Source organism: Morone saxatilis, unplaced genomic scaffold (assembly GCF_004916995.1).
Source record: "Morone saxatilis isolate NCDOM2014 unplaced genomic scaffold, NCSU_SB_2.0 Contig2, whole genome shotgun sequence".
Lineage (NCBI taxonomy): Eukaryota > Metazoa > Chordata > Actinopteri > Moronidae > Morone > Morone saxatilis.
In genome coordinates, this window is record NW_023339762.1 from 10,200,135 (window position 1) to 10,227,399 (window position 27,265).

The window sequence follows — 27,265 nt, forward strand, 5'->3', positions numbered from 1 at the left end:
GGCAATCATAAACACATTGTCTCATTTTAATAAGTGAGGGGAATGGTTTCTAAACCAGCGCGTACCATCAAGTTTTATGTGTTTGGGAATTCAAGAGGAGGGGGTAAAGTACATCAAAGCATAGCTAATGAGGGACGGGTTAAAAATGGCTGTGCATAAAATATTGATGGAAAGCTGCATTTTTATCTTGAATATAAGATATGTGGAATCTAAAGCTAGTGTTGCACACAGTGAAGGAGGGCTGATTCAAGCATCAGGTCAGTATTAAATATATACTCCTCAATCTGTCTACAGCTCAACTGAATTTAATAGGAAAAAACTGTACAGAGCTGCTTATACTGTCCATCACCTGTTTATAACTATTCAATCAGATTTAAAGGAGGAAAAGAAAAAAAAAAAAAGTATAATAGTATAATATAAAAAGTAATAATTAAGTCTGCATGTTACAACGTAAGTCGTGTTTTTATGTGGCTTTGAGGAAGGCAACAATCACTGTGGAATGAAGTTATATTAACCTTTAGTATTTATCATACTTCAATTCTATGAATGCTATTTATATTTTATTTGAAATATTTTTGCTTTATCAAGTTCACCTCCTTGTTGGATTTAATTAGTTTTCTTCTTTTTTCACTCAATGTTTTTTTTTTGAGTGTGTTATGTTGTTTAGGACAGAACCTAGTTAACCTAGGTGGATGTTTATTCATGTATGCATAAATACAACAAAGTCATATCTACAATCACAAATGACTGCCAGTTAGGTTTAATATATCATTTGGCCTCCTAGAACTTATTTTAGTTGTTATGTTACAGCTTGAGATGCTAGAGAATTCCTGTTTACATTGCTTTTGGCTGAACAGTGATGCAGACATTACTGAAGTCGTCACAATTTATTTATTCTAAACTAGCAAGAAGTGACTGAGAACTTAGAATTTACACACAAACTTGACGAAAAAAGCTGCTAAATGGTAATTTTTTTGTGTCCACACATCAAGACTTAACTCAAGTGGAGGGTATTTTTACGGTTTTATTTACAACTTTAGAATCTTCTGTAATGTACAAGCGCCATAAATGCTTTCCTATATGTATTCTGTTACAGTATTCATGAATAATGAAAAAAATAAAAACACCAAAACAAGTGTGTTTCACTTTTGATGCACTAAAAACAAGCCAACCAAAAGCTGTAATGACAGTTGTACAAATGTGTCAATGTCACCCTGTTTCATTAACCAGAGAGGATTCTGGCTCGTCTTATTCAAGTATATCATGTTCATAAAAAAAAGAATAAATAAAAGCCACAATAACCACAATACTCTAATGAGTCTAACAAAATAAGACCAAGACAGATATTGCACCATTTGATGGCACGTACCAAATGTAATATCTTGGCAACATTAATGATGATGCATACTGTACATCAAATACTTAGAAATTCAAAATGTAACAACACCAATATTCACAAATAAAAATCCAAACCACAATTCTGTATATATATATATATATATATATATTTTGTGCTAATAAAAACAAAACAATTACAAATGGAACAGAATTGGTAAGGAGGAACAAATACTTTCGAGGTTCTCTCTAAGTGTACCCAACATATATATGACTCATGCCCTTTGCTCCTGAGTGGTTAAGTGCAATGTGCATTATGTTCTTGGTGTTACATGACTAGGCAGTGGCTTTGGCCTTAGTGTTGGTGCAAGTTTGTTTAATGGATGAAATCTGTTTGACTACAAGCAGCTGTGGTGTGTGTTCAGATCATATTGTTCTTCTTTAGTACCTCCAGGTACTGCTGCGTGGCCCTGCTGACGGGGTCCAGCTCCACCCTCGAGGCAGAGCCCACTGGTGACATACGGGCTGAAGCGACGTCCAGCTCTGCTGCGCCTGAGGGCCGAAGAGACGACACAGTCACTGAGCAGCAGCTACGAGTCAGATACCGCTACCATCGAATTAAAGACCTTTCAAGACAGCTAAGACTTGTGCCATGTTTCCAGTCTCAGTGCACTTACCATAGTTCAATTCCTTTGATATGTTTCTATCCAACTCACTCTGCATCTGGAGAGAGAAAAGGGGAAAGTTGTAGTAAGAGTTGAGTTCTGCGAGTTTTGGTAACGCTAAAATAAACTGAAGAAACATGGCCTTAATGATAAATATTTATACATTTAAAAAAACAAAAAGACACAGGGATGATATTTCACCACCAAACACAATACTATGGCAACGGCCACACATATTAATCACAAATGCTTGAATAGTGGAAAAACACACTGCAATCAAATCCGGACTATTATGTGAAACACAGCAGGACATGCCAACCATGCAAGCTCTGCTTTAATGTAGAGTTTCTGCAGGCTATTTGATGTTGTCTCTTATATCCAGTAACAAGAAGCTGAGTCAATATGTTGAAACCATCAAGGTCTGCATGCAACATAATAAGGAAAATGGTATTTCTCAGAAACTGTAATTATTCCTGAATTGTGTGTTTTGAGCTATACAGGCACAGTTAGATGTGCCTGTACACACACATTCATTACATTCATATGTATTTGTAGTATATTACACAAATACAGAGACATGGACATTTCTGGATGGTACAGCTACTTATTATCTTACTATACAGCATCACATTGTTTATTGTCTATTAGTGTAAATAAATGAAAACTTGGAATAATTCCTAACCCTAATTCCTCTGTTTTAAGTCCTAAAATGAAAAGAAAGAACTGTCTATAATGTAGTTAAATGGAGCTTTTTTTCCTCTTTCACAATGACACTGTTGTAGGTATCATATATTTATTAGAACTGGTGGCGTGTTACTAATAACTGTTTAGCTTTAGGAAAGACAAATGATCAAAATAGAAATTAAAAAGAGCCACATCATCAGTACTTTACCAGTCAACTTCAGAGCATGAAGAAAATCAACTCAAAGCAGAGAATCAAGGAGGAAAGTTTGAGCATCCAGCTGGTACAGTCAGTTGGATATCTAACTACACAATACAAACCCAGGGTTCCTGCACATTTCACCAGTCAGATTCTCTTATTCTTGACTTTTCGTTTACATATTTTGCAATTCAGTTTTTGCCATTAAACCTTAAAGTTCTGACAACATTTGTTTTGTCAGTTTTGACTATTTGTTATTTCAGTTATAATCCTAAAGGTGTGAAAACGATGAACCAGGAAAAAGCTCTACAATGAAGTGCTCCACTGTAATAGAAAACACAGTAGTAGCTTCACTTTCCTTTCCAATTCGAGAAGATAACTTTTTTTTTTTTCGTTTTGTACTTTGAAAAAGTAATATATTCCTCTGAATGCAGTATTCAATGCAGAAAGCTCAGCAGATATATACATTGTCTCTGCAGTGTAAAAAACGTTTTCACTGTGCGAACCCTGAACACCACGGTTTGCATGTGAACAGAGTCTAACAGTGAGGCCCATCAGCAGGGTGAACAGCAGCCAATCAGACACTGAGCTAAACACATCTACACACCTGGTTACGAGTCTGGCTGAAGAGAAGAGAGATGAGAGACAGACTTTTGAGCTAGAAGCTAAAAGAGTGAGAAATAGAAGACAGGTTAGAAGTAAAGTCCCACTACCATAAAGACCAGAGACAGAAGAAGAAGCAAAGGCAGAGAAACAATGTGCAGGAGGAAGAAAAGAAAGAAAGAAAAAACTGGGTGAAGAAATACTCCAATCCTTCAGTTTTGAAGGTGTTCTTGTGGAAGGAGAATTTAGAAAGCCATTAGATAAATATTTATGACTGTCTTTCTTTGATGTTTTTTTTCACAATCTGAAATATCCCACATAAAATGCAGTTATGTCAACGTAACACACTAACCTGTGTATAAAGCAACATCTTTGAACAAAACACCGGCAGTTAAACAATAACAATGCTGACAAACCATGACGCAGTGGAAATGAAAATGGCCCAAAGTAAAGAAACTTAAAGAAAGTTTGTCTGTGATCTCGATGAGAGAATGAGCGTTACAATGAATGACTGACCTTGGCTAGGTAGTCCTCGACCCTGCTGCTCTGTCCCTCAGTCACGGGGCTGAGGAGGGAGAGTCCCAGGCCTAGGCTCCTGTTGAGGGGCCCCAGTGTGGCCCCGTAGTGTGCTGGTGAAGCCAAAGAGCCCACGTCCAGCGAGGGCCCTGCGAGGCTACCGTTTGGGATGCTGTTGGTGATCAGAGACCTGCTGCGCTCGTTGAGCAACTTGGAATTGGCTTCTGAGAGCCGACTGTTGGCCCTGTGGAGAAAACACAGCAAAGAGGTGAATCCCTGATACAACACAGGTTTGTCACCATCAGCACAGTCTGCGTCTGACTACACCAAAGAAACCCGGCATCAAGAGATGGATCCGAGTATCCCCTCTAGAAGACCCGGCACTAAACTGTGTCACCTCTCTAGTTTGGCAGCCAGGGATTTGCGGAGGCGCAGCTCCTCCGTGTAGAGTTGGCGGTATCGCTCCAGCTCTGTGCGTGTGGATTCTCTTTGGCTGAGGCTGTCCTGCTGGGTGCTGCGGGCCCGGCCCAGTTCCTCCTCCATCTCCCGGATCTTCTGCTCCAGCTGGGAGCGCAGGTTGGCCTCATTGGCGGCTTTAATCTGATCCAGTGCTTCTTGGGATGCTGCCTGGGACTGGGACACAAACAGATGCAATCATAGGTAATTAGGCTTGATGTTTTAATAGACATGTGCATAGCTACCACCGATTTGCCCAGTTCATGCACGTTCAGGTGGTTTTTACCTGCAGGAAGATGTTGACCTGCTCCAGTTTCTGTTGTATCTCCTGGCGGGCCCTATCCTCTGCGTCACGGCGGTACTGCTCCACCTGGCTCTGCTCCACCTGAGCGGCCTCCATTCGACGTCTCAGGTCCAGTACCTCCTCCTCAAGCTGCCTCTTACTCCTCTCCAGGTGGTCATTATTGCGGCTCAAGCTCTTCAGGGAGGCCAGCTGATCCTTAAGATCCCCGTTCACCTTCTCTAGCTGGCTGCGACGGGACGCTTCCTTCTCCAGCTGCACCTGCAGATCGTCCACCTGGTAGCGTACGAAAGGCGGAGGAAATGTTTGAGGCAAAGTTCTAACAGCTGAGCTATGTAACTACATCTGTATCAGACAAACCTTATCTTTCATTCGTCCAAAGGCACCCTCGGCCTGGCTGTGTCTGCCTACGTCCATCCGCAGACTGCTCATAGGAGAGGAAAATTCAGCTCCACCTGCGTCCTGATCCCGCAATTTCTTCTTTGCAGTCTTTAATAAACTACGCAACCTTAAACACATACACACAAAAAGGAGAAGTAAACACTGTGTACTTGTGAATATGACAAGATTCAAAACACATCAACACAACACACAAACAACCTCTTGTTAAAGACAAACTCAAAATAGATGTTAATCGTCAACAGAATACAATACAATTAAACACAAAAACACTAGACACACACAAGGACTTTAATATTATTATATAATTCATAATTAATAGGAGTTCAGTAAAAAATAAAAAATAAAAAATAAATAAATAAATAAATAAATACACCCTTACACCAGATACACACAGTGGTGCACCACAGCCACATAAGCCAGGAAAGACTGCGCTCTACTGGATCCTAGTTGTGTCTAAGGAAGTACTGCCATAGGAGAGAGGGCGCGAGGAGGAAGTTAGGAGTCACCTGTACATTTCTTTTTGAAGCTCTGTGTTTCTCTTAATCTCTTGATCCAGCCGGGTGTCTACAGCCTTCTTCTGCTCCACTATTTTCTTGGCTTTCTTCTTTTCTATATCCATCTGGAACACAGGCAACAGGCCGATAACTCTTGAGACCCAAACCACGGTATATCATCAGGAGGGATAACTACTTAATTCATCATATATGACATTAGCCTGCACATGAATGCATCACTATGGTCACCTGAGTGCTCAATTCTCCCTTTTCCTTTTCAAGCTCTGCCAGGCGCAGTCCTAATTTAGAGCGGCTCTTCAGCTCCTCCTCCCACAAGGCCTGAGAGTCCTGGGCTGTGTGAGACAGCATGCTTTGCTTCTGGACCTAAGAAAGAGAGATGAGGTGCCAAGACATTAAATTATTATATGCAAAGAAGTGAATATTTATAAAGAGAAGCTCCTGTCAGCTTGTCATAATGATCAAATAACACAGCCAACGGTTTATCTTATTTGTGAGATTAGTTTATATAAAATATTCTGATATTGTCTTCATGGCTAAAATGCGTACTTGGTTCTTATTTTCTACAAAGAAAATAGTTTAGTTTTGGCCTTCTTATTGATATTGTTCCAAAATTAACACCCACCAACCACCAAATACAGGTACATTTTAGGTTTGGCAGAAAAAATAAAAATCGGGGTCACCAGCCAGGTGGCTGTCACAACATAGAGCCCTCACTGTCCTCCGTATCGTTACGTCAGTGAATTAAATCGAAGCAGCTTGCCACTATTTGGTACTTTCTACACAATGTCTGTTGCTGACATTAAAAACATCAGCATAACATGTTAGAGGTGTGCAACATATTCGCAGTGTTAAGCTACCAAAAAGCAAACATTATGACAAAGAGAAAAGTCACAGCAGTCTGTGTTTTTGCAAGAAATTACATCTAAACGGCGCAGGAAGTCTCCAAGATACTGGCTAAAAAAGGTAATTATTTTTTGTCAAATAATGCATGATGCAGTTTTATGGCCAGTAAAAAAGTATATTTTTTCAGTTTACCTGCCATTGGCAGACGATCCAGAAAGGTAATTTTGGGCCCCGTGTTTTACACTGCTCTGCTTCAAGAAACATTCACAATAATTCATAACTTCCTTTTTTTCCAAATAGGACTACCTCTCTACTTTATGTGTGAATTCATAATTACATGGTCTTCCAATTGCCTTTTCTGGCTGGCTACTCAAAAAGTCTAGGAACGGCCCAATCCGACTGATGTCAGGTGAATTACATACACAAAGACTAGAAAACAAGATGAGAGTAAGAAATGGGAATCTAGGGGTGAAAGTTTTCTTAGTCAGGAAACAAAATATGCCACCAACCTCTCTACTGAGTTGGTCTTCCAAAGTAATCTTACTGCTTTGGAGGTTTGTAACCAAGTCCTCCAAATGACCTCTGACCTACAGAAATAAGAAAAGCATTGTAAAAATAAAGATGTCTTTGTTTGGGTTATTGCTGTTTTAGGTTTTTGCTTTATCATTTAAGACAGTTGAGAGGAAACTTTAGACTAAAGGAAGTAACATGCATCATGCAGCTCGACACAAAAAGCAGTTAAAGACCCCACATACCAAGATCAGGCTTAAGGGAGGGAACGCATTTTGAGGTCACCAAGAAAAACCCAAACCAACACTAATTATTCCTGATCTAGCAGCTTGTGCAAAAAGCCCACAAACCATGACAGAAGTGTCATCTTATGATCTTTGTCGATTCATATTCTTTTTGAGAAATCAGAGGTAAACCCACACAGAGAAACTAAGCCTACATCCACAATACCAACCCCTCCTCCAGGTGAGCAGTCAGATAGCTGGAAGAAGATCGGATATCTTAAAATATAATAATGACGTCATAATGTAAAGTCAGCCATCTGATTTCACAAGAGAAGTATCACAATACTGAGATATCGTATTTTCCCTTTTTAGTCACAAAGAAGTAGCTGCGGCGCCATCGAGGTCCTGTGTAAAATGCGTGCGCAGGTGATTGGATTAGGTCTGCAGCACTCACCATGGCAGCTTCCTGAGCTCCTTTCTGAAGTGCATCAATTTTGTTGGATTGTTGCTTTGCAGTAGCTTCCAGCCTGGCATTCTCTATCTCCAGCCTAATGTGACATTACATTGATAAACGGCATCACACACATTCATATACTATATACTGAAACATATCTACACTCATGGCTGAAAATGTGTGTGTGTGTGTTTATGTATACAGCATTTGTTGGTACATACCGTTGCACCGCTTCCTCCAGCTGTTTGATGGTGGTATCAGTAGCTCCTGAGGTGGACAGCGCCTCCTGGAGTTTCTGAGCAGCAGTGGTGAGTTCCTTTTCCCTTTCATCAAGCATGTTCTTTAGCCTGTTAATGTTTTTCTCAGCCTGCACATACTGGTCTTCGCTTTCCTCCAGCTACATGACAGAGACAAAGCATCCACCTCAATGTCAAAACAGTGGACTTAAATGTCAGTTCTGATCTATCACCTAAAGAATTAAGTAAGTATCTCATTACAGTTTCGGCTTTAAGTGTTTGCTTCATATTCACTAACCCAGCTGGTATAAGAGATGTGATGAGAATATGCTGCCACAAAGTGGCACTGTTCCCTGCCATTACCTTTCCCTTGAGTCTGTCCATGTCTTTGAGGAGTCGAGCCTTTTCCTCCTCCAGGTCATTGCGATAGCGTGTGTTGACCTCCAGAGAAGCTTCGCTCATCGACAGCTTCTTGAGTGAGTCAGCTAGCTCCTGCTGCAACTGCCTGAGACTAGCCTGTGCTCAGACAGAATCCAGAGAAAGCAGGGTTTGGTTAGATATAAAAGGAGATTCTTAACTGGCATGTGGAAGAAAGGCTAAAAGTGGGTCTGGAGGACGAGGTCAGATAATCCTCTTACCCTACACAGTCCTAATCTTACCTCTCTTTCGCTCTTCTCTTCCTCCAACTTGTAGATCTGATCTCTCAGATCAGCAGCCTTACTGGCGAGCTCCTTATTTCTCTCCTCCATCAGTTGTACTCTCTCTTCACAGTCAGAGCGCAGCTTGGACAAGATGTCACTGAAACGCTCTTGGGCATCTGTCACAGCACGCTCCTTTGCAACCCCTTTGTTTTGGGCCTCCTCTAGCTGTTGCCGTAGTAACATGCCCTCACTCTGAGCTTGGGCTAGCCGCTCCTGCGTGGCCTCTTGCCTTGCCCCGGCACGGCTGACCAGCTCCCTCTCTGCATGCAACGTCGTTTCTAGCTCCTTGACGCGTACACTTGCCTGGTCCTTCTCTCGCTGTAGGGCCTCCAGCAGTAGGCCTTTCTCCGTCAGCTGCAGTGTGACCCGATGAACTTCATTCTCCATGCTGTTGGCACGAGACTCTGCCTTGGCCAGCTTCTGGGACAGGCTGCTGACTGCCTCACGGTGACTGGCTACTTCACCTGTACAAGTAAATACATTAGGAGTTACAAATAAGTTCAAAGTTAAGCAAAAAAAGTTATGCAAAACAAAGGTTTGCTTGTATAATTAAATACTAGCCCCTGCAGCCAGTCTGGACCACAGCAGGGGGCAGAATTGGTCCAGAAAAGAGACTTCTGTGTGTCAGTGAAGAGTGACAGCGATTCAGTGTAGTTACATCCACAATCGTTTGGTTTTAAACACAGAAAAAACACATATACACATAGGGTGCACAACAACGTTCAGGTTTTTAATCATGGAAAGTTTGGTCATGGGTGAGCAAGTGTCCATTCATTCCTACTAGTACTAACCTGTGAGTTTGTCTTTGAGACGCTGGTGTTCCTCTTTCTCCCGGAGCAGAACTCTCTCTGTATCTGTGTGAGCCGCCAGACAAAGCTCTGCCTCCTTCACGGCTCCAGCCAGGCGGGTACGAGTGGACTCGACCTCCGTCTCCAGTGTTTCACGAGCCTGACGCTCATTTTCCAGGCGGGTTGTTGTTATAGCCAACTCGGACTTCAGGGTGGTCACCTGGTTGTTGCAGTTGAACACAGTTTGGGTCAGGGCTTCACTGTTGAGTTTGAGATCTCGCCGAGCGTCTTCTAGTTGTTCCTTGAGGGCGTCATTCTCCTCCAAAATGTGACTCTCTTTAAGACTGCCGTTGGCCTGCAAACGCTCGAAATCTGTTCTCAGGATGGTCAGCTGCTCCTGTAAGGTAGCAGTCTGCTGAAGCAACTCCCTCTCCCTGTCACTGGCCTCAGTGAGCTGAGACAACGCCTATGAATATCAGGGGGAAAAAAACATGTTGATTCTAAACCATCAACCAAACTAAGACATTCTAAAATGATGGACATCACTGTGAGGATTACCTCGTTGCTTTTGCTTATGTTTCTTTTGTTCTCGTCCTCGATCTCTTGCTGCTTACGGAGGTGGCTGCTGAGCAGATTCTCCTGCAGTGTCCGGGCACTGCGCTCCTGAACCAGCAGCCTCTGGGTCTCACTGTGGTCCTCTTCAAGCTGCGCGGTTGACATATAACCCACTAATGTAACAATCATATGTACACCAAACAACAACTGGACGAGCCAGCTATTGCAGGCATCTCATCAAATCACCATGAATTCCACATAAATGCTGCATAATGAGTATCCGTACCACAGGAAATACATACTGTGTGTGAAATGATCCAAACAATAAAGCTAAGTTATCTTAATACTGAAACAGTCATATTGATAGTTATTAATAGAACATTAACCAATATCAATACAATGAAAACAGCATTAACAAAATCATTGTACACTTTGGATAGAAACACAAATGTGGTTTAAGAGGGAGTACCTGTTTCATGTTGTTGACCAGTGTTCGCATCTCCAGCTCCAGATTCCTGAGGGTGAGCTCCACCTTCTGTCTCTCCTGAACTTCTAACTGTTGCTGCTCCTCCGTCCTCCTCAACTTATCTCTGGTGGTGTTGTACATCATGGTGGCGTTGCGGCGATTCTCCTGCTCCTGTTTCAGCTGAAATCTGTACCAAGTTTCAGACAGAAATTTCAAGTCATAAATCAAAATAAACAACTCATTTCATCACTCAAGCAGTAACTCATGGACTATTGCATTTGTTGGGCCTACTTGCAGGCCAGCCAAAAAGATTTATAAAACAAGCAGTAACACAAATTTAAGAAGAGAGACCAAGACCGTGTTAAGAAATTGCTACAGAGTACTCTTTCTAGAAAAAGGAGAAACACTCACTTGAGGTTTGTGACTTCAGTCTGCAATTCCAGCTGATTGCGCTCCAAGCAAGACTTAACATCTTTAACTTCCTCCAGAGAGCTCTTCAACTCTGCCCTCTCCATTTCCAGCTGGCTCACCTTGTCTGACAGGTAACCATGGCGACTCCTTGCCTTCTGAATGGAGCGCTCATATTCGTGGAAAATGTTCTGCAGCTTCACCATGCTTCTTGAGTCTGTGAGGTATAATATGGCATAGTACGAGTCTTAAGAGTCTGTAAGTGACTCTCACCACTTGAAGAGTATATACCAGATCTTGCTTTCAAGGATAGATTGTGTACAAATATTTAGCAAATTAAATTAACAAACTGATTAGGTTACAAAGTCCTAAAAAGCATAAATAATCCCATACTTATTATTACATAAATTAACATTTGAACCATCTGAATCAGTACCCAACGTGGCTGAGTCCAGCTTCTGAATGAGGAGGGATGCATGACGATAGCCTGAAGTGGGGGAGTCGATGTCATCTGTATCCGATGACTGAGTGAGTTCATCAAAGTCTTCTGCCATCTCCATCTCTTCAGGGTTCTGAATATAGAAACAATTCTAAATGAGGTTTTAAAATATTCAATTTCTCATTCTGTATTTGTGTACTCAAACTTTAGTTACAAACTAAAGTTGTGTTTTACCTCGTTTTTCTGTTGTCCGCTGGTTGAAAACCTGAGTCCAACAAAGAAGAAAAACAGGGGTTACAGAAATGAATGCATTCTCAAGCTATGAGAGCTGCATTGAAGAGTTGTTGGAAGCGTAATGGTATAATGCAGTATACTATTCCAGTTTGGAAAATCAGTGGTTAGTCATGCAACTATTTTTAGAGAAAAATAAGTAAAAGAACGAAAAAACATCCCAATTATCACCCACCACCAATTTTGTAGGTTTGTTAAGACTGAATGCAAAGTGAATCTCTTTGGTTTATTCATGCAAATTTGACCACTGGACTGTTGTAGAAGTCTCTGTTTATTTTTCACAAACCACCAATGCACAAACAGGATTTTAGAACTTACCAACAACTTCAGTAATTTATCTTTTGTTCTTCCTGTTTTACTCCCTTTTCTCTTTCCTCTGTGTTTTCATTAAGTGAAGTACTAGACGTTTCAGATAAGCATGATTTTTTCTCAATTTGATTCATTTTTCCTTCATTTGCTCTTCCCAAAGTAAATCTGTGACTTTGTACACAATACTGCTGCCTGTACAAATCACTTGCATTCAGTCTAAACACACCTTACGGGTTAGTGACAGAGAGGTGAAAAAAGTGGCATACTGCATATATACCTTCCTTCATCGTCCGACACTTCACTTAAAGTGCTATCGTCAAACACTGAGAGAGGATCTCCATTAGCATGGATGTTGGTCTGAGGGGCTCTCCTGCGCTGGGCCCCTCTGACCAGCTCAAGCTGTAAGGTCTCCTCTACAGCTTGCCCCTCCTGTTTGTTGCTACTGTAGGTCTGCTGGATTGGCAGAAGCAATTGTACTGGTGCCCCGTTGGTGCTATGGAGAGCAATAAACCTGATAGTCAATGAGCTGTGACATCTACACTTTGGGGCTCTTGGAGGTGTTTCTGAAGAAAGACCCCTTAAAAGTAAATTTAGACTGGGGTCTTTCTGATAAAATCTGAAAAATACCTTTAGCTAAAGAGTATTTATTAAAAGAGCATTATAAAATGATTGAGAAGACAACCGGCACACATACAAAAGCAAAAATATTAAGTTTCCTTGTAAATAATATCTGACTGCTGAATTCAGAGGAGGCTTGTGGATGTGTTCTGAAATAGTAACAATCGTTAACATTTGCTAATGATAACTGCCAGGACCTTAACAATGAACAAAAACAAAATAAGGCATACCTCTTAGTGGCCACAGGCTGCTCTTCCTGGTGAATTGCTCCAGCCTGACTTGACAGGCATCCTAACCTGGTCTCAGGTTTCTCAGTACCCACTTCTTCCAATAACTTTCCACCAGCATCCCAGGAAGTACTGGATTTTTGCACCTCCATTGCCGTCTTTGTCGTCTCTTTGCCAGCCTGAAAAGACAGGAGTAAATATTTGGTAACTGGACTTGAGAGACTATTCCTGACTGAAACAGGTTGGAGCCAGCCTTTTAAGATGCATTTTGGAGCAGGGACTTGTACACTTTGTCATACATAATTTAGTGTCACCCCTCCCTTTGGAGACCTAACACCTTAGTGTGCTTACTCTATTTGACATGGTATTTTCAGTTAATCACAAGGATGCACAATCCCATGCACTACAATGCTTGCTGTGACACCTGAACTGTGGAAAATATTATCAATTTTGCATTCTGATGGACCCCAACCCTTGTACACTCATTTATTTAAGTATCCGGCCATATTGTACATATTCTCTCTTTTTATATACGTTTATATTGTCTCCATTTTTAGCTTTATTTATATTTTTCTAAGTTTAATTGTAGAAACATACAGAACATGAATGCTTCTTTCTATGCTTTCTTCCAAACACTCAAAGGCTGGCCAAAAATAAATCATAGTCATCCCGTGAGGATCATCCTTCCCAACAAATACCTGCATGTATAAACGCAAACTTAAGCACAGCATGCATTAAAAGAAGAAAAAAAAAACAACATATCATCATAACATTACAGCACTTCTTTTTAGGGAAAAGAAGGCTATTAATTGAACAATCTTTAAACCACATCATCTAGAAAGAGAGAGTTTATACAACAGAACCTATTTAATGTAAAGATACATGCAAAGTCCATGCATGATGAAGGACAAGTCAGTACTTAAAAACACACCAGACTGAATTTTGTTTGGTGTTCTTGATGGTACTCCAACTGAACTAAACAACCAATATTTTAACTATATTAACTGAAGTCAGCACCAAAGGTGTATAGTTGCAGTGCAAATTACATTATACGTCTTTCTAGTTAGTTAAAAAAGACAAAAACTTAAGGAGAAACATGCAAGACCAACTCTTCTACTTGAAATCAAACCTAAAGAAAATACAAATGAAGACATAGAGAATGAACACCTAACAGAAAAAAATAAATGAAATTAGGCACATGGGTGAAATGAAGAGAAAGAGAGGCGATCTAGGCGACTATGGAAGGTGCGGCATTCCTCTACCTCTTTCTGGAGCTGGGCCTTTCCTTTCTCCAAATCCAGGAAGACAACCTTCAGCATCCCTACCTCAAGTTTAAACCTTTCCATGTCCTCTTCCAGCTCTTCATCAGAAACACCTGGGACAGATGCTGAACGTCTGCTTAGTGAGGGGGGACGAGACTCGTTGAATTCCTCAGGATCATCTTCTGAACTTGCATTGATCTTCTCTGCTTCATCTAGATTATCGGTGGTGTCCTTCCCGGTAAGGTTCAGATGTGGTTTCTGGAATGGCCCAAGTTTGGCCATATTTTCTAAGAACGTGTCGACATCGGACAATGGTACGCTACGATCATTAGCAGAAGCTGCAGTAACATGATGTATGCTGCTTTGTCTCTGTGCTGTGGTCAGTTGTGGTGAAGGAGACCTGCGCTCCTCATCAGAGAGCAGATCTGGCTCTCGACACACGCTGCCCTCACTAGCTGGACGTTCACAGACCTGCGTCCTGTCCTCACATACAGACTTGTCAGTTGATTCAGTCACAGAATCTTCCAGTCCAGACTCCCTCTGCTCAGGTATGGTGAGAAGGACAGTACTCCTCGCTCTGGCCATGGGGCGCACGATGACTTCCCCTTCTTCTTCTTCATCACTTGACTCTTCAGATTCAGCCACGGCCTGTTCTTCTTCTGTGGTGCATTCAGCAGGAAATCTTGATTTAAGCAGTTCTCCGAATTTCTCTTTTAATTCACCAGCAACATTCTTGAAGGAGGATTTTACCTCCTTTTTCTCCACCTCTACCCAGAGCTTCTCGTAACGTCTCTCCCATGTGCCGCCATTACCCGGGTCACTTCTTTCTTCTGGACTGAGTTGCTCCTCTATAAAGTCATTCTCCTTTTCTCCACCATCAGAGGCCACATGGCCAGACGGGCATGGGTTATTAAGATCTAACTCACATGTATCTACTGCATCATCTTTCTCCTTTGATGGCATGGGTGGACAAGGAACAACACAAAACAGACAAGACAAAAAATGCAAAAACCAAGATTGGATACACAATATTAAAATAGACATTGAGGCATTTCAACATTGCATTGTCATACACCCAAATTACATTTTAATTATAGAAAAGACTGAAAGAAGAAAATTACAACCATGTTATTTGGGATGGGCCAACCTAGTTATTTACAACTAGCCAAAACTCCAAAAATACTGAATATTCACATGTTTCACTTGTGAGGGGTCAAAAGGAAAACAAAGGCTTTGAGGATCCCCAAAGCCTTGGCAAGCAATGTCACATAGTAGGTCATTTAATTACATTTAGATAGCTTGTTTTTAATATACTCTATATTATAACAATATATATGATTTGATGATGTATTTTAATGTGAAGTGATAATGTGTCTGGGACAAAAATGACTGAGAAATTATAGGTGAGTTAGGATTGAGGTATTTTCTGAGTATTTCTCACCTTTTGCTGCTGCTTGTCAGACTCCACATTACTTTTACTGTCTCCTCCCATCAGTGAGAGCTCAGGGGAACCTAAGGACACAGAGAGTTTGTATGTAGAGAACAGGGCATGTAAACAAAATGTCTGCCTCGATTCTTAAAAAAAAAAAATAATAATCTAAAAAAGAAAACAGTGAGCCTTACCCGGTCTAACCACTGCTTGACGCTCAGCTGTGGTTTGCTGCTCAATTTTGGCTGTTTTGGCAGACGACGTCAAATTGTCTGGTTCCCAATCTGATTCTGAATGAGACAGTCAAAGAAAGCTGTAGTCATTTCCTTTGTATAATGGTATATACATATGTTTATTTATTATGTTTCAGATGTCTTACCATCTTCACTCTCCGGTTTCTGAAACACCAACTTCCTTGCTCGAGGTTGGGGATGGGGCACAGGTTGGGGGGGTGTGCTGGGGGGCCTTTTGTCGGTGCTGATACTCCTCTGAGGTGTCAGAGGTGTTGCTGGGGCAATGTCTTCATCCTGCTGTTTAACAGATGAACTGGAGCATTCTGGGAACTCCTCAAGCCCAGGAGAGGCCATTTTGCGGCCAGGCAGGGTTCTCTTACTGGTAGTGCTGGCCGAGTCCCAGTCTGATGCATCTGTGTCAATTAATGCAAAAAGATGTAGGTCAATGACCAAAATATGACATTGATGTTGCTGCTGATAGGAGGTCAGTTGACAATGGGGTAACCACTACACCACTTCACCAGCACAACGGAAAAGATCTGGGATAGGCTGTTATTGGACACTTTAAGGATGATCTACAGCTATGAGTTTATAAAGTTCACCATATCTAATTAGCTTGTTTATCTTTACTGACCTGCTTTTCGAGCTACAAAAAGTGTGATGACAGAATAGAAAGGGTATTAAAGTCAGTGCTGCATGTGAATACACCACTTTAATCAAAAGTTTAAGATAAGACAGTGGCTCTTAAGTATCTGAAAGTGAAGCTTTCACAATGTCGACATTTGGTGCTACTCTGTAAACATCAGAAAATGTACCAGCAGTGGCCCTGTCTCTGCCTTGTGATCATTTACGCAAACTATTTTAAATTTTAAAGTTAAAGCATACCAAAACAGACTCATAAATATTAAAACAATTATTTTTTGCCATCTTACCTTCCAGATCATCACAATCGCCCAGACCAAGCTCTTCCATTAAGTCTGTCAAAGAGAAACAAAGAATTAGTTAAATATAAACAATTCTTCCTCTAGAGCAACAGGAAACATGACACTCCAGATAATTCTATTTACCTGTCTTTCGATCTTTGTCGCCTTCAAGTTTGCTCAATACACTAACTGGTTCCCATTTTGCCTTCTCAGTCTGGTAGAAAGGGAATACATTGTTATTTGGTTCCAACAGATGACAATCTGTTTTACAATATATGGCATTTAGTTGCTGAACCTACCTCGTTCTGTATAGTATCATCTTTATCAACATGTTCACCTCCATTGTCACAATTATTGTTGTTTCCAACTACAAGAGACAAGACATGTCTGTCATTTTTGAGAAACGCAATTTTATTTCTTTTTTTATTTTGTAAAAAAACACAAAACCATATTTTAATGAAGCTGGGTGAGTTTGCCAGAACATTGTAAAAAGCATTCCCATGCAAATGAGCTTATGGTTTATTAGCATGAAGATACATGGTTAGGCATCAGACAAGCACTTTAATTCCCCGTTCTGGTTTTTAATGGGACACAATTTCATTATCCAAGAATGCTGATAAGTGCTGTATTCACTTATCAGCATTATTTAAGTGGAAATCTGCTGACACCAAGCAAGCTAAGAAAAACAAGTGGCCCTTTAAGTCCCAAATGTGGGGAAATGGGGTTCAAGTTCAGCAGGCAGGATGTAGTGGTGTATGCTGCATGCATGTTCTTATGGTGACCATGAGGTGATGATCAGGCCTCTGGTGTGGTTAACATGCTGTTCCTCAAACCTATGAGTCAAGATATTCATACCCTCCCCCTGGCTTCCTCCTGGCCTGCCTACACTCCTCCAAGGCTCTAGCACTGCCATCCTATTGCTTCCTTCTCCTCTTAAAAAAGAGGGAATATAAAACAAGTCTACAAAAGAAATGTAACATAATGTTGGAAAGGCTGTTTCGATTGCATTACACATATTAAGACTGAAAACACAAAGCTTGAACCATTACTCACAGACAAAATTAAAGCATGCATTAATACAGTTTTTCTATTGTTATAATTAAATAAGGTCAGACTGTTTCTGCAGCATGAAATGGTGCCTGGAATGATTTGATTGCTATGAAAAAACAAACTAGAATTACCGCCCAGCGGTTGTATGTCTACGCCGACCAGTCAAGTTGCAGTTCACATCCATGTCTGTCCACACTCATATAATATATGTATTGATTACTTGGAAAGGATTTAAAATAAAAATGTAGTGTATATTTTGGCTAAATGGGAGTTATCACTATATTGTTGATACATATGTGATTCCAGTGAACATACATTACACAAGTACTTGTTAACTATATTAAAAGATGGATTCTTACAGCTATACAAAATGCAATTGTGATGCTTTAAATTCAGAATGAGGCATTAAGTGAAGGGCAGAATGGATTAGATGGAAAGATGAAAGTCTGTACGGTGCTGGTTATTGCTTACTCATTGTTTTGTCCCTGTAAACATGTTTGTGAAATCTGGGATTGCCCAGTTTATTCTTAAATTATTCCTAAAAATGATTTTGAGGTCACAATGACCTTTGAGTCAAAAGTGTCCCCATTTCACAATAATGGCCACAATAACAAGATAGAACATCTTTCTTTAAAGGTTAAACATATTAGATTTAGAACATTAATATAGCAGCAAACAACTATTTGCTCTGTGATGACATCCTGAGAAGAGAATGATTTCAAACTCACTTTGCCTGTGTTGCTTTTGCAGCCTCTTTGTGGCGTTTGTTTACATAGCCGGTCTGCTCATTGTGCAGCTGAATAAAGTGACTGACAAAGCAGTGAATTAAGGCTTTATTTCGACCAAAGCAGAGTTAGTAGTGTTTTCTGGTTGAGTTGTATTTTGCTTCTGATTACTTTTTAATAGTTACAATGACACGCAAGGTAAAATTACCATTTTTGTCTCTCGAGTATGGCGAGCAATAGCGATATTACGGCCATTTCTGGCTAAACAAAACGCCAATCTCTTTAGGGATCCTTTCCTTAATGTTGTCATACACTTAGAATAACAAAAACTAAACTTTTTCTAAACTGGCTTACTTGTTGCGGCCATTGCAGCACGTTTTCACAAATATTTTAACATCTAACTTTAGTGTGACATTCAGTGACAAGTGAATTTCGTATATATAACCTTTAAGCTCTTCTTGAACTTTGGTTGTCTCTTCTTGATCCTGAGTATGCAGGCTTTGTTTCTCTTCATGGGGTATATTGGGGTTTTCAGAGTGGGACTGAAAGAGAAAAATCTGTGAGAATCTCTGTGGCGAACATCTAGTTATTCCTAAAAGTTGTTCCAAGATGTGTGTATGATGTACCTCAGAGTCCCAAGAATCCGGCTCTTCCTCTCCCTTCTCTAGACCCAGCTCGGACAGGAAATCTATTTCAACAGACGAAGATCAATTACACTGATAGAACCGAAAAGCAATGGTAGTTGCAGAGCCATACAGGATGTCTTGGACAGGAGAAGCCAATGCAGAAAAAACTGATTTGTATTCATCTTCAAATTCCATTCAAAACTATTCTTGATGCACCTTTATATCTTTGAAGTTTTGATTTACATACTTTTTAATACTGTATGACCACATATTCAATAACACAGTAAATAAAGTAAAATATTGTGAAAATGCCTTCACACAGAGCAAAACAATCCAAATTAAATCTCTGTAACTGTAACTAATTTAACATTTCTATGCACATGCAATTGTTCATACCATGTTGAGAAAATCTGTTACAAATGATGTGCTCCTTACCTCTTTTCTTATCTTTGGAGACTTCTGTCTCTGGAACAGGTGAAGTGGCATCAAGGGACTCTCCACTCCCTTCAGGTTGATCATTTTCATCTGAAATGTCTCCTTCCTCCTCTTCCTCCTCCTCTTTATCATCATCATCATCCTCATCCCCAGTGGATTCTTCTTTCTGCGTAAAAAACATAAAGTTGTTTATATTGTAATCCATATACTCTAACTTCTAAATCTATTTCTATTGGATGCACCATATTTTATCGGGCCAGACCATCGGTATTGCCTGATATTCGCCTTGTTGGCTGACCTATCGGCAAATTAGATGACATTCACCAATGTTTATATGTTGTGTCGCATCAATTTTGCTCTGGTTTAATGTTGTGTTGGTTATTTCCAACTCAAATACTGGAGAAATAATCTCCTGCAAATAACAAAATAAAACAAAAAAGACTTTCATAATCGGTGCATCCGTAATTTCTACAAGTGCATGTGTCTTTAAGGCATCTCTAATGAACGGGAAAGCACTAAGCAAACTTGGAAGTAGCTAGAGGGCTTACAGAGGCAACACATTGCACAAACTGCTACAACTAGAAACTACCTGTTTTACTTCTGTTTTACCTGAATGACAGGCTCTTCAATGTTTCTGAGCTCTTGACTTCTTATGCCTATGCTCTCTGCCTCATCAGGCGAGTCTAGCTCAACATCATCAATATCAGTTTGCGGTAACACTTCATCGGACAACGAGTTCACATCAAAATCACGGTGTTGATCAGCAGCAAAAATCTGTTCCCTTCCTGGTTCTTCGCTGAGGTCATCTGACAACACGGTGCTTTTGTTTTCTAATGGAACATATGAAGTTAACCTAGCCTCATGTTCATCATTTAACTTGTCGCCTCCATGCAGGCATCCATCAAGAGTGTTATCAGAATCATCTCCCACATCAGATACTTTGACTGTGGCGCTGGCAAAATCGTACTGCAGCTTCTGGTCCTTGCTGTCAGAGTCCTCACTTGTATCATCATCTTTGCAGGGATCATCTTTCTTACTCTCCAGCAGCTTTTCCTCTTCAGAAGACTCATTTCCACCAGTAACAGATTGAAGAACCTTTTCATTGCCTTCATCTCCCTTAAGATCATCTACCTCAGCTTCTCCCTCTACTGCACTTGTGGGCCTCGACTCTGGCGACAGCAAATTGGTCGGGGTAGAAGGACGTGTCTTCGAGGTGTTACCTTCTGCTGTTGTCTTCTGCTTTTCTGATTCATCACTTTCATCTTCATCATCCCAACTGCTTTCATTGCCTTTCTCATTCTCTGAGTCTAATTCTCCTTCCATTCGTGATGACTGACCAACTGCTTCAATATCATTGTTATCTAATATTTGGTCTCTGGTTATTTTTTCATCCTCAGGCATTGGTGACACAGCAGGGGAGGCGTCATTTGACTCTTTCTCAATACTTTCTTTATCTTCTTCTTCACAAGAGCCATCAGAACACTGTTTCTGCTCAGGCTGGATTTCTGTTACAATATTTGTTTTAGAAATTGGTGAATGCATTTCACCTTTAGTGAAGGGGCTGTTATCATTTGGGTCATTATTTTCAGAAGAAGAATCCCACTCTGATTCATCTACTGTTGTCTTTGCTGGTTGCAAAGAGGACATAGGTTCATCTAGCACTGGCTGAGGTGAGACACATTTTGGAGATGGTGCCACTGGTGAAGAAGAATCCCATGAGGTATCCGGGATGTCTTCATTTGGTTGAGGAAATGTGCTTTTCAAATGCAGTGGTGCTGCTTCTTGTTGTAAATCTGATGCTGGAATATCACTTTTCTGGTCAAGAGTCTCCCTGTTTACCTTATCTTCTCCAGGTAGGTCATTGTCACTGTCCTCTAATGAGGAGCCCCATGAGGATCTGCGTTTCTGTTCTTTAAATGCTTCTTTCTTTGATCCAGCATCATCTTCAGCAACAGAGGAACCGTCTGCGTTTTCCACTCCATCCTCAGGCACGATATTTATTCGATTAGCGAGTACTGTTCTGCGACCAAATCCCCCTCTTTGATTATCCTCTTCATCATCGCTGTCATTCCACACTGTCTCGCCACTGTTTTGTTTATTGCTCCAGGAATTATCATCATCCTTTTCCATTTCTCTTTCAAACTCTTCCTCCTTGTTTTCAGCAGGTGAACAAGTTTCTGTGTGGTGTCCGGATGGTGTGATGGCTGAATCCACGTCTGAAATTCTGTTTTGGTCTGATGGCAATATGCATTCCTTCCCAAGGCTGTCTTCATCATCAGAAAATTTTGATTCAACCCTAACGGCTGACACGACACAATCCTCCTCTACATCTAATGCCACTGGTATTGCATAACTTACACTTTCAATTGGGCCATCAACGTCATTGTTTGAGTTTTGAGTCTCTTTCTCTAAGACATCTAAATTCTCACCTACAATACCAGGACTAGTTTCATTTTGAGTATCAGCACTGTCAGTAATCTTAAGGGAACCAGAAGACGGTTTTTGTACATTTTCAAATTCAGAAGCGTTGGCCTCAACAGAAGCCACGCAGTTTTCATCCTCCTCCTCCTCCTCACATTCATTCTCTTCTTCATCCTCTTCCCCATCTTCTTCTTCACTTTCCTCCTCATCATCTTCATCATCCTCCTCTTCCTCTTCTTCTTCTTCTTCTTCTTCTTCATCTTCTTCATCTTCTTCTTCTTCTTCTTCTTCTTCTTCTTCTTCTTCTTCTTCATCTTCTTCCTCAGACTCCTCGGCTTCTGGGCTTCCCTCTTGAGAGTCTGCTTTTGTTTTACTACTTGAGGGTTGCTCATAGTTTTTGCTTTTGTCCTGATCAGCTTCTTGTTTTAAGCATTTAGGAGAAAAATAGAAGGAGAGACAGATGTCACAGAAATGCAAGTGGCAAAGCTTCAACACAAATATGTTACCTTTCTGTAGCTTGGAAGAGGGGTAGAAGTCATCTGGGGTGCTTTGGGTAGTAAGGAAATGGGAGAGGGATCTAATGGGTGCTGTGGTGTTTTGCTGGGTGGTAAATCCTTTGGGAGGGATGGGATTCTCTGAACTCTATTCTCACTTTCGGGCTCAGATTCTGAACCACTCAAGGATCTGTCAGGCATTGCAGAAGCTAGAAGGCAGGCAGGGATAAAAGATTACTACCAAAAATCACACACTATAGAGGGACGCTAATAAGGCTAAAAGATTTTCAGTACCTTCTCCCCTTTTAGATGCAATCATTTTCCTTAGGTTTACCTTCTGTGGTTTCTGAAAGACAGCATCTCAAATGAAGGCCAAGATTAAATTTAGGAAAAACATACTTTGCTTTAGCAGGGTTAAGTTTTAGCACCGACCTTTTCGATTAAAATCGATTCATCATCGTCTTCAGATGAAGGCCATTCATCCGCAGCACTTTTTGAAATCCTGAGGGAAGAAAATTGGTTTGAGTCTGGAAGTCAACTGTCATTTGAAGTTGCACGAGAAGAAAATTGTGCTCACCGACTTAGTGACTCCGACTGAGAATTGTCTTCAAAATCTGCAACAAAGCAAAAAAACTAGTTTTCAGCTGATAAATACTTAACTTTACTTGAATACATTTTAGAAAGGTACATGTCATTTTAATATTAAGACTGTCAAATACACGATCTTGAGGGCCTTTAATCTTAAAAAGCAGAAAAAGTAAGGTGCACAAAAGCACTAAGATCTAAGCAGCACAAAAAATTGCATTTCCTGAAAACAGGATTAAGTTGTATCTATCCTTAGTAACTGTTAATGCTCTTCACTGGCAAGAAACATACAACCTTTGACTGATTTTGCTAACAAAACTCATCTATGCAAAATAGTACCTCCCCCTGCTTCATTTGCTCCATGCTCTAGATCCAGTCAAGATGCATGAGGAATAAATCAAATGAAATAAATGAGTTATTGTATTATTGTTAAATAAAATAAAATAATCCAAGTCAATAACAAATACAGACAATAATAATATCCTCACACAACTTTCGTTCACTGTTATGTGATGAAAACTTATATCCCTACCATCTTTGTCAGTGGCTGGTCCACCCAGAGAGAAGCCTGCTTCAACAACTTGGGAAGGACTGCCCAATAGCGTTTTTTTCTTCTTTTTGCTTGGACCTTGATGCGATAGGGATTGTCCATCATTCTTCTGGGTACTGTGCTCAATGATCAGGAGGGAACAACTAAAGGACAATGAAAATATCATAAAGTCATAGGCCTTAACATGCTTTTGCAATTCCAGGTATATAAATATGCCGTGAGAAAGTACAGGAAACTAAAAGAAAAAGGAAATGTATAATTTACAAAGGAAATACCAATCTGGAAACATAAGTGCAAAGAAAAGAAGCACAGCTTACGGATGATGCCCATTCATCACTGCGTAGTCATCTGCTGACCATCCTTTGGTATCCTTTAGTGTGATATCGGCATTAAACTGCAACAGCAGCCGCACCATACCAATTTGTCCATTGCCAGCAGCTATCATTAACGGAGACCTGCAGGTAAAATCAAAGATAGCAACATGACCAACTGTAAACAATTAATCAGCAACATCCAAACTATTACACATGTACCACAAATGTGTTACTGTTTAGTACTGACCTTTGATCTTGGTCCACAAAATTGACATCAGCATCCGCCTTGATGAGAAACTCAGCCATCTCAATATGGTCCTCACGGACTGCCACGATCAAGGGTGTGAATCCTTCCTAAAGATTAGATCACATTCAACAACCTTGTACATTGGAGAGTCGGCCCCTAGTGGCCATGATTGGTTATTGCAATAAAGACTGTTGATATGATAATATGAGCTGTAATGGCACAGCTGTTAATAGTTTCTCATTAAGATATAGATAAAGTATGTCAGATATTGTCCAACCCCTAGCGTCTTAGCTGGATGTACTCACAATTCAAATACATCTGGTAACACAATGCTAGTTCTGTATCAATTGATGATCATCCTAATGTTTGGCCTATGGCTGGCTATTGTGGTAGAAAAAAAAGACAGAATCACCTTATTCTGTGCATTGATGTTAGCCTCATGCTCCAGTAGCAAGATAGCGGTGGAAATGGATGGGATGTTTGCTGCTAAATGTAGGGCTGTATTGCCGTTGATGTCTACAAGGTTAGGCCCGGCATGATTCTCCAGCAGTATACTCACACAGCGCTCATGCTGGCACTGCACTGCCTGATACAGTGGAGAATTGAACATTGAAACAGTGTATGAGAAAAGTAGGCAACTACGGTCGTCACAATATATTTAACATTAAACACTCGTGTTACAGTCTCACCATCCAGGATTACCTTCATTAAGGCGGATCTATTTTGATTGTCGCATAGGTTAAGCTTGGCTTTGCTCTCAATGAGGAACTGCACCACCTCAACATGTCCACTGGCGCAGGCAATATGAAGTGCAGTTCTGTAACAGTGAAGGAGAGAGTTTGTCATTTGCAACACCTCCACTGATCTGAAGTGCAATCAATAATAACTTTATAATACAAACTTATTCCATTAATTGTGCCACAAGCAGGGAATTTGCTTTCAGGAATTGTGTGAAAGTTCAGCTCCAATATTAAGATGTAATTACAAAGCATGTTTTAGAATTCGCAGGGCTTTATATATCAAATGGTTTGATAAATATTGGGTAACATTTCACCGATTCTGACAAGTTGAATTCTTTTTTTCCCTATTACACTCTGACAATTGCCTGAAGTCCTCTGTGTACACAACTCACGTACTTCTGACACATACCAGTTGTAAATTGTAACTAGAAACCACCTTGAAACATAAGTAGAAAAGAAACAATGGGGTGTCGTGTACATTTTACTTGGTGCTAAGTATAGCTGGAGGTTTGCTGTTAACTTTCTAAATAATGGACATTGTTTTAACACAACCCAACTCTACTATGAATAAAATAGTCCATACTGCATACTATACTCAACAATATACCTTAGAGCAGAGCTGCTCCATTTCTGTGATAATGGCAAAATAATATTTTTGAAAAGTTCTCTTATTTCAGCAGCGTCGATTTGGCTGATCCCCCCCAAATCAACTAATGTGTTGAACAAAGAAATCCTGCAACTCTTTAGCCAAGAGTTCATTTTGACCGTTGATGTAGGCTCTAATATATATACTGATGAAGAGTGGGAAAAAGAGACGCTCCAATATTATGTGTCAAAGGAGAAACAGACAAGAGTTTAAGAGATCGTGTCAAGAAAGACCATTACACTTTATTAAGCTATTCATGTCGTACGTATATTGTAGACAGAAATGCATCCAGCAAAGACAGACACTTTCAAGGATGTGACTTTATTCCCACTCACCTGTTTTCCTTGTCAAGTTGATTGATGTCATTCTTTTTGGCAAGCTGCTTTAACTTTGCCACATCACCCACTGAGGCAGCCTTGTGAACCTTCCCGAGGTCCTTGTCTTTTAGTTCATAGCCAACAGAAAGCACACTCCCATTGTCAGGAGTACCGGACGGTGGTTTCTTTTTCTTAGTAAAGCTGAATATCTTCTTCATTGTACACGGCAGCACAACATTGCTTTTGCACCGTCACTCTATGCCACTCATCTGGTGCTGGAGGATCACCACAGGCGTCTCTCCCATCCCTGAAAATAAGACGTCCAAAGCGGATTAGCAGCCTATAAACGCGTGCTGGGAGCACTGCGGTGTTGCTTGATGTGAGATAAAACAAAGTACCACAAACACTGTTCCTCTCAGTATTATAAAGCGAGGTCGCTGTCGCAGTGGTTACCAACTAACGTTACATATAGGGAGGCAATGCGTTTAATATCTTTAATTACTTCCACGTAGGTTCCTCGGTGACGGCAGAAACCACAGTTGTCATGCTAACGGTAGCGTTTAAGTAAAGGCTAACTAAGCTACGCGTACCCTAATTTTCTTACCTTACACAAGGACGCCCTCTTTAACGTTATATAGCACCTGGGCTTCACACAGCATGTTAGCGTTTTATTAGTGCACCGACTTATATACGATTAAGGTGCACAGAACCGAAAATCCTAACTGGCCATCGTTATTCAGCGTTGTTTATATGGACCTAACGTTAGTTAACGTTAGCGTTATATCTTCAGGCGTGTTGCCATGGTAACTGACTGTATAAATGGTACGCTAACGTAACCTAACCACAGCCTGTCTCTAGGTCATCCACTTTTCTAATGTTGAGAACTTTATAAACATACAGTTTTTTTGTGTTATAAAGCAAGACGCCCTGCTACATCTACTGTTACCATTTGAAAATAAAATATTTGTTTTGGTCAATGTTAAACCTATGCTCATACTGAATTAATTGTTGCCTAGCAACATTAGCTTCAGTTGGCTCCGTGCTGCGCCTCCCACGTCGTCACTTCACAAATGATGCAAACCGCCACATTTAAACTGGTTTGTAGCAGAGACACGCACAGCGGGGACTGTCGCTGCAGAGACAACAAACACCACAGCTGATGTGCAAGACTCGTTCCCCGTCAAAGATACTTGTGCCGGAGTCGGTAGCTAACGCAATTCTGGATGAAACAAACTTAACCCTGCTAACTCAATGCTAATTAGCAAACGCTAAAACATCAAAGTCGAGATGAGTGCTAACTAAAGCTAGGTTACTAAGAACACTCACTCTAAGACGAATAGAAATGAGGTATGTGAGGGTATAATAAGCTAATTCACGTAAGCATGTGTGTAATTAATGCTAACTACAGTATATTAACTCAAAAACCTACCTGTTGACTGTCGGACTCAGACTTGACTACCAAAGCGCTAACGCTAAAGCTAACAAACCTATGGTTAGAGAGCATGCTGGCTGTTGGAGTTTCAACG

At 40.6% G+C, this 27,265-nt stretch overlaps 1 protein-coding gene across 8 annotated transcripts; it reads right to left on the minus strand.

Moving 5' to 3' along the window:
* Positions 1–1,006: 1,006 nt before the first annotated feature.
* On the minus strand, positions 1,007–27,265 carry si:ch211-272n13.3 (ankyrin repeat domain-containing protein 26). 8 transcript variants are annotated; one of them, XR_004796848.1, is made up of 44 exons: positions 27,169–27,265; positions 25,758–26,046; positions 24,739–24,853; positions 24,449–24,622; positions 24,037–24,143; positions 23,793–23,930; positions 23,458–23,618; positions 22,918–22,954; positions 22,773–22,842; positions 22,635–22,686; positions 22,353–22,549; positions 19,426–19,591; positions 18,991–19,052; positions 18,810–18,906; positions 17,445–17,549; positions 16,889–16,956; positions 16,734–16,803; positions 16,599–16,643; positions 15,813–16,079; positions 15,628–15,723; positions 15,446–15,516; positions 14,068–14,955; positions 12,746–12,921; positions 12,175–12,390; positions 11,532–11,562; positions 11,295–11,430; positions 10,862–11,075; positions 10,454–10,637; positions 9,988–10,134; positions 9,433–9,895; positions 8,600–9,105; positions 8,304–8,456; positions 7,926–8,101; positions 7,705–7,798; positions 7,026–7,103; positions 5,902–6,036; positions 5,665–5,777; positions 5,117–5,264; positions 4,742–5,032; positions 4,397–4,632; positions 4,000–4,243; positions 3,488–3,545; positions 2,013–2,058; positions 1,798–1,887 (listed from the first exon to the last, which is right to left on the minus strand). XR_004796848.1 is itself a non-coding variant. In XM_035665388.1 (43 exons), exons 2-43 carry the CDS (start codon positions 25,955–25,957, stop codon positions 1,757–1,759), a joined length of 7,104 nt encoding a protein of 2,367 aa, XP_035521281.1. In that variant the 5' UTR covers positions 25,958–26,046; positions 27,169–27,265; the 3' UTR covers positions 1,007–1,756. The 8 variants fall into 8 exon arrangements, 7 of the variants coding, with proteins under 7 accessions (XP_035521281.1, XP_035521283.1, XP_035521285.1 ...); XM_035665388.1 differs by lacking the exon at positions 3,488–3,545 and having other exon boundaries at positions 1,007–1,887; XM_035665390.1 differs by lacking the exons at positions 3,488–3,545; positions 17,445–17,549 and having other exon boundaries at positions 1,007–1,887.

Bases quoted from the DNA above. Each gene is read 5' to 3' on its own strand.
- si:ch211-272n13.3 (XM_035665388.1), bottom strand. From the start codon at position 25,957: ATGAAGAAGATATTCAGCTTTACTAAGAAAAAGAAACCACCGTCCGGT. The intron at 16,957-17,444 runs GTATGAATATCT...TGTCTCTTGTAG, and splicing joins AGGAGGAAGCCAGGGGGAGG to TTGGAAACAACAATAATTGT. The intron at 11,563-12,174 runs GTATATATGCAG...TGTTGGACTCAG, and splicing joins GTGTCGGACGATGAAGGAAG to GTTTTCAACCAGCGGACAAC.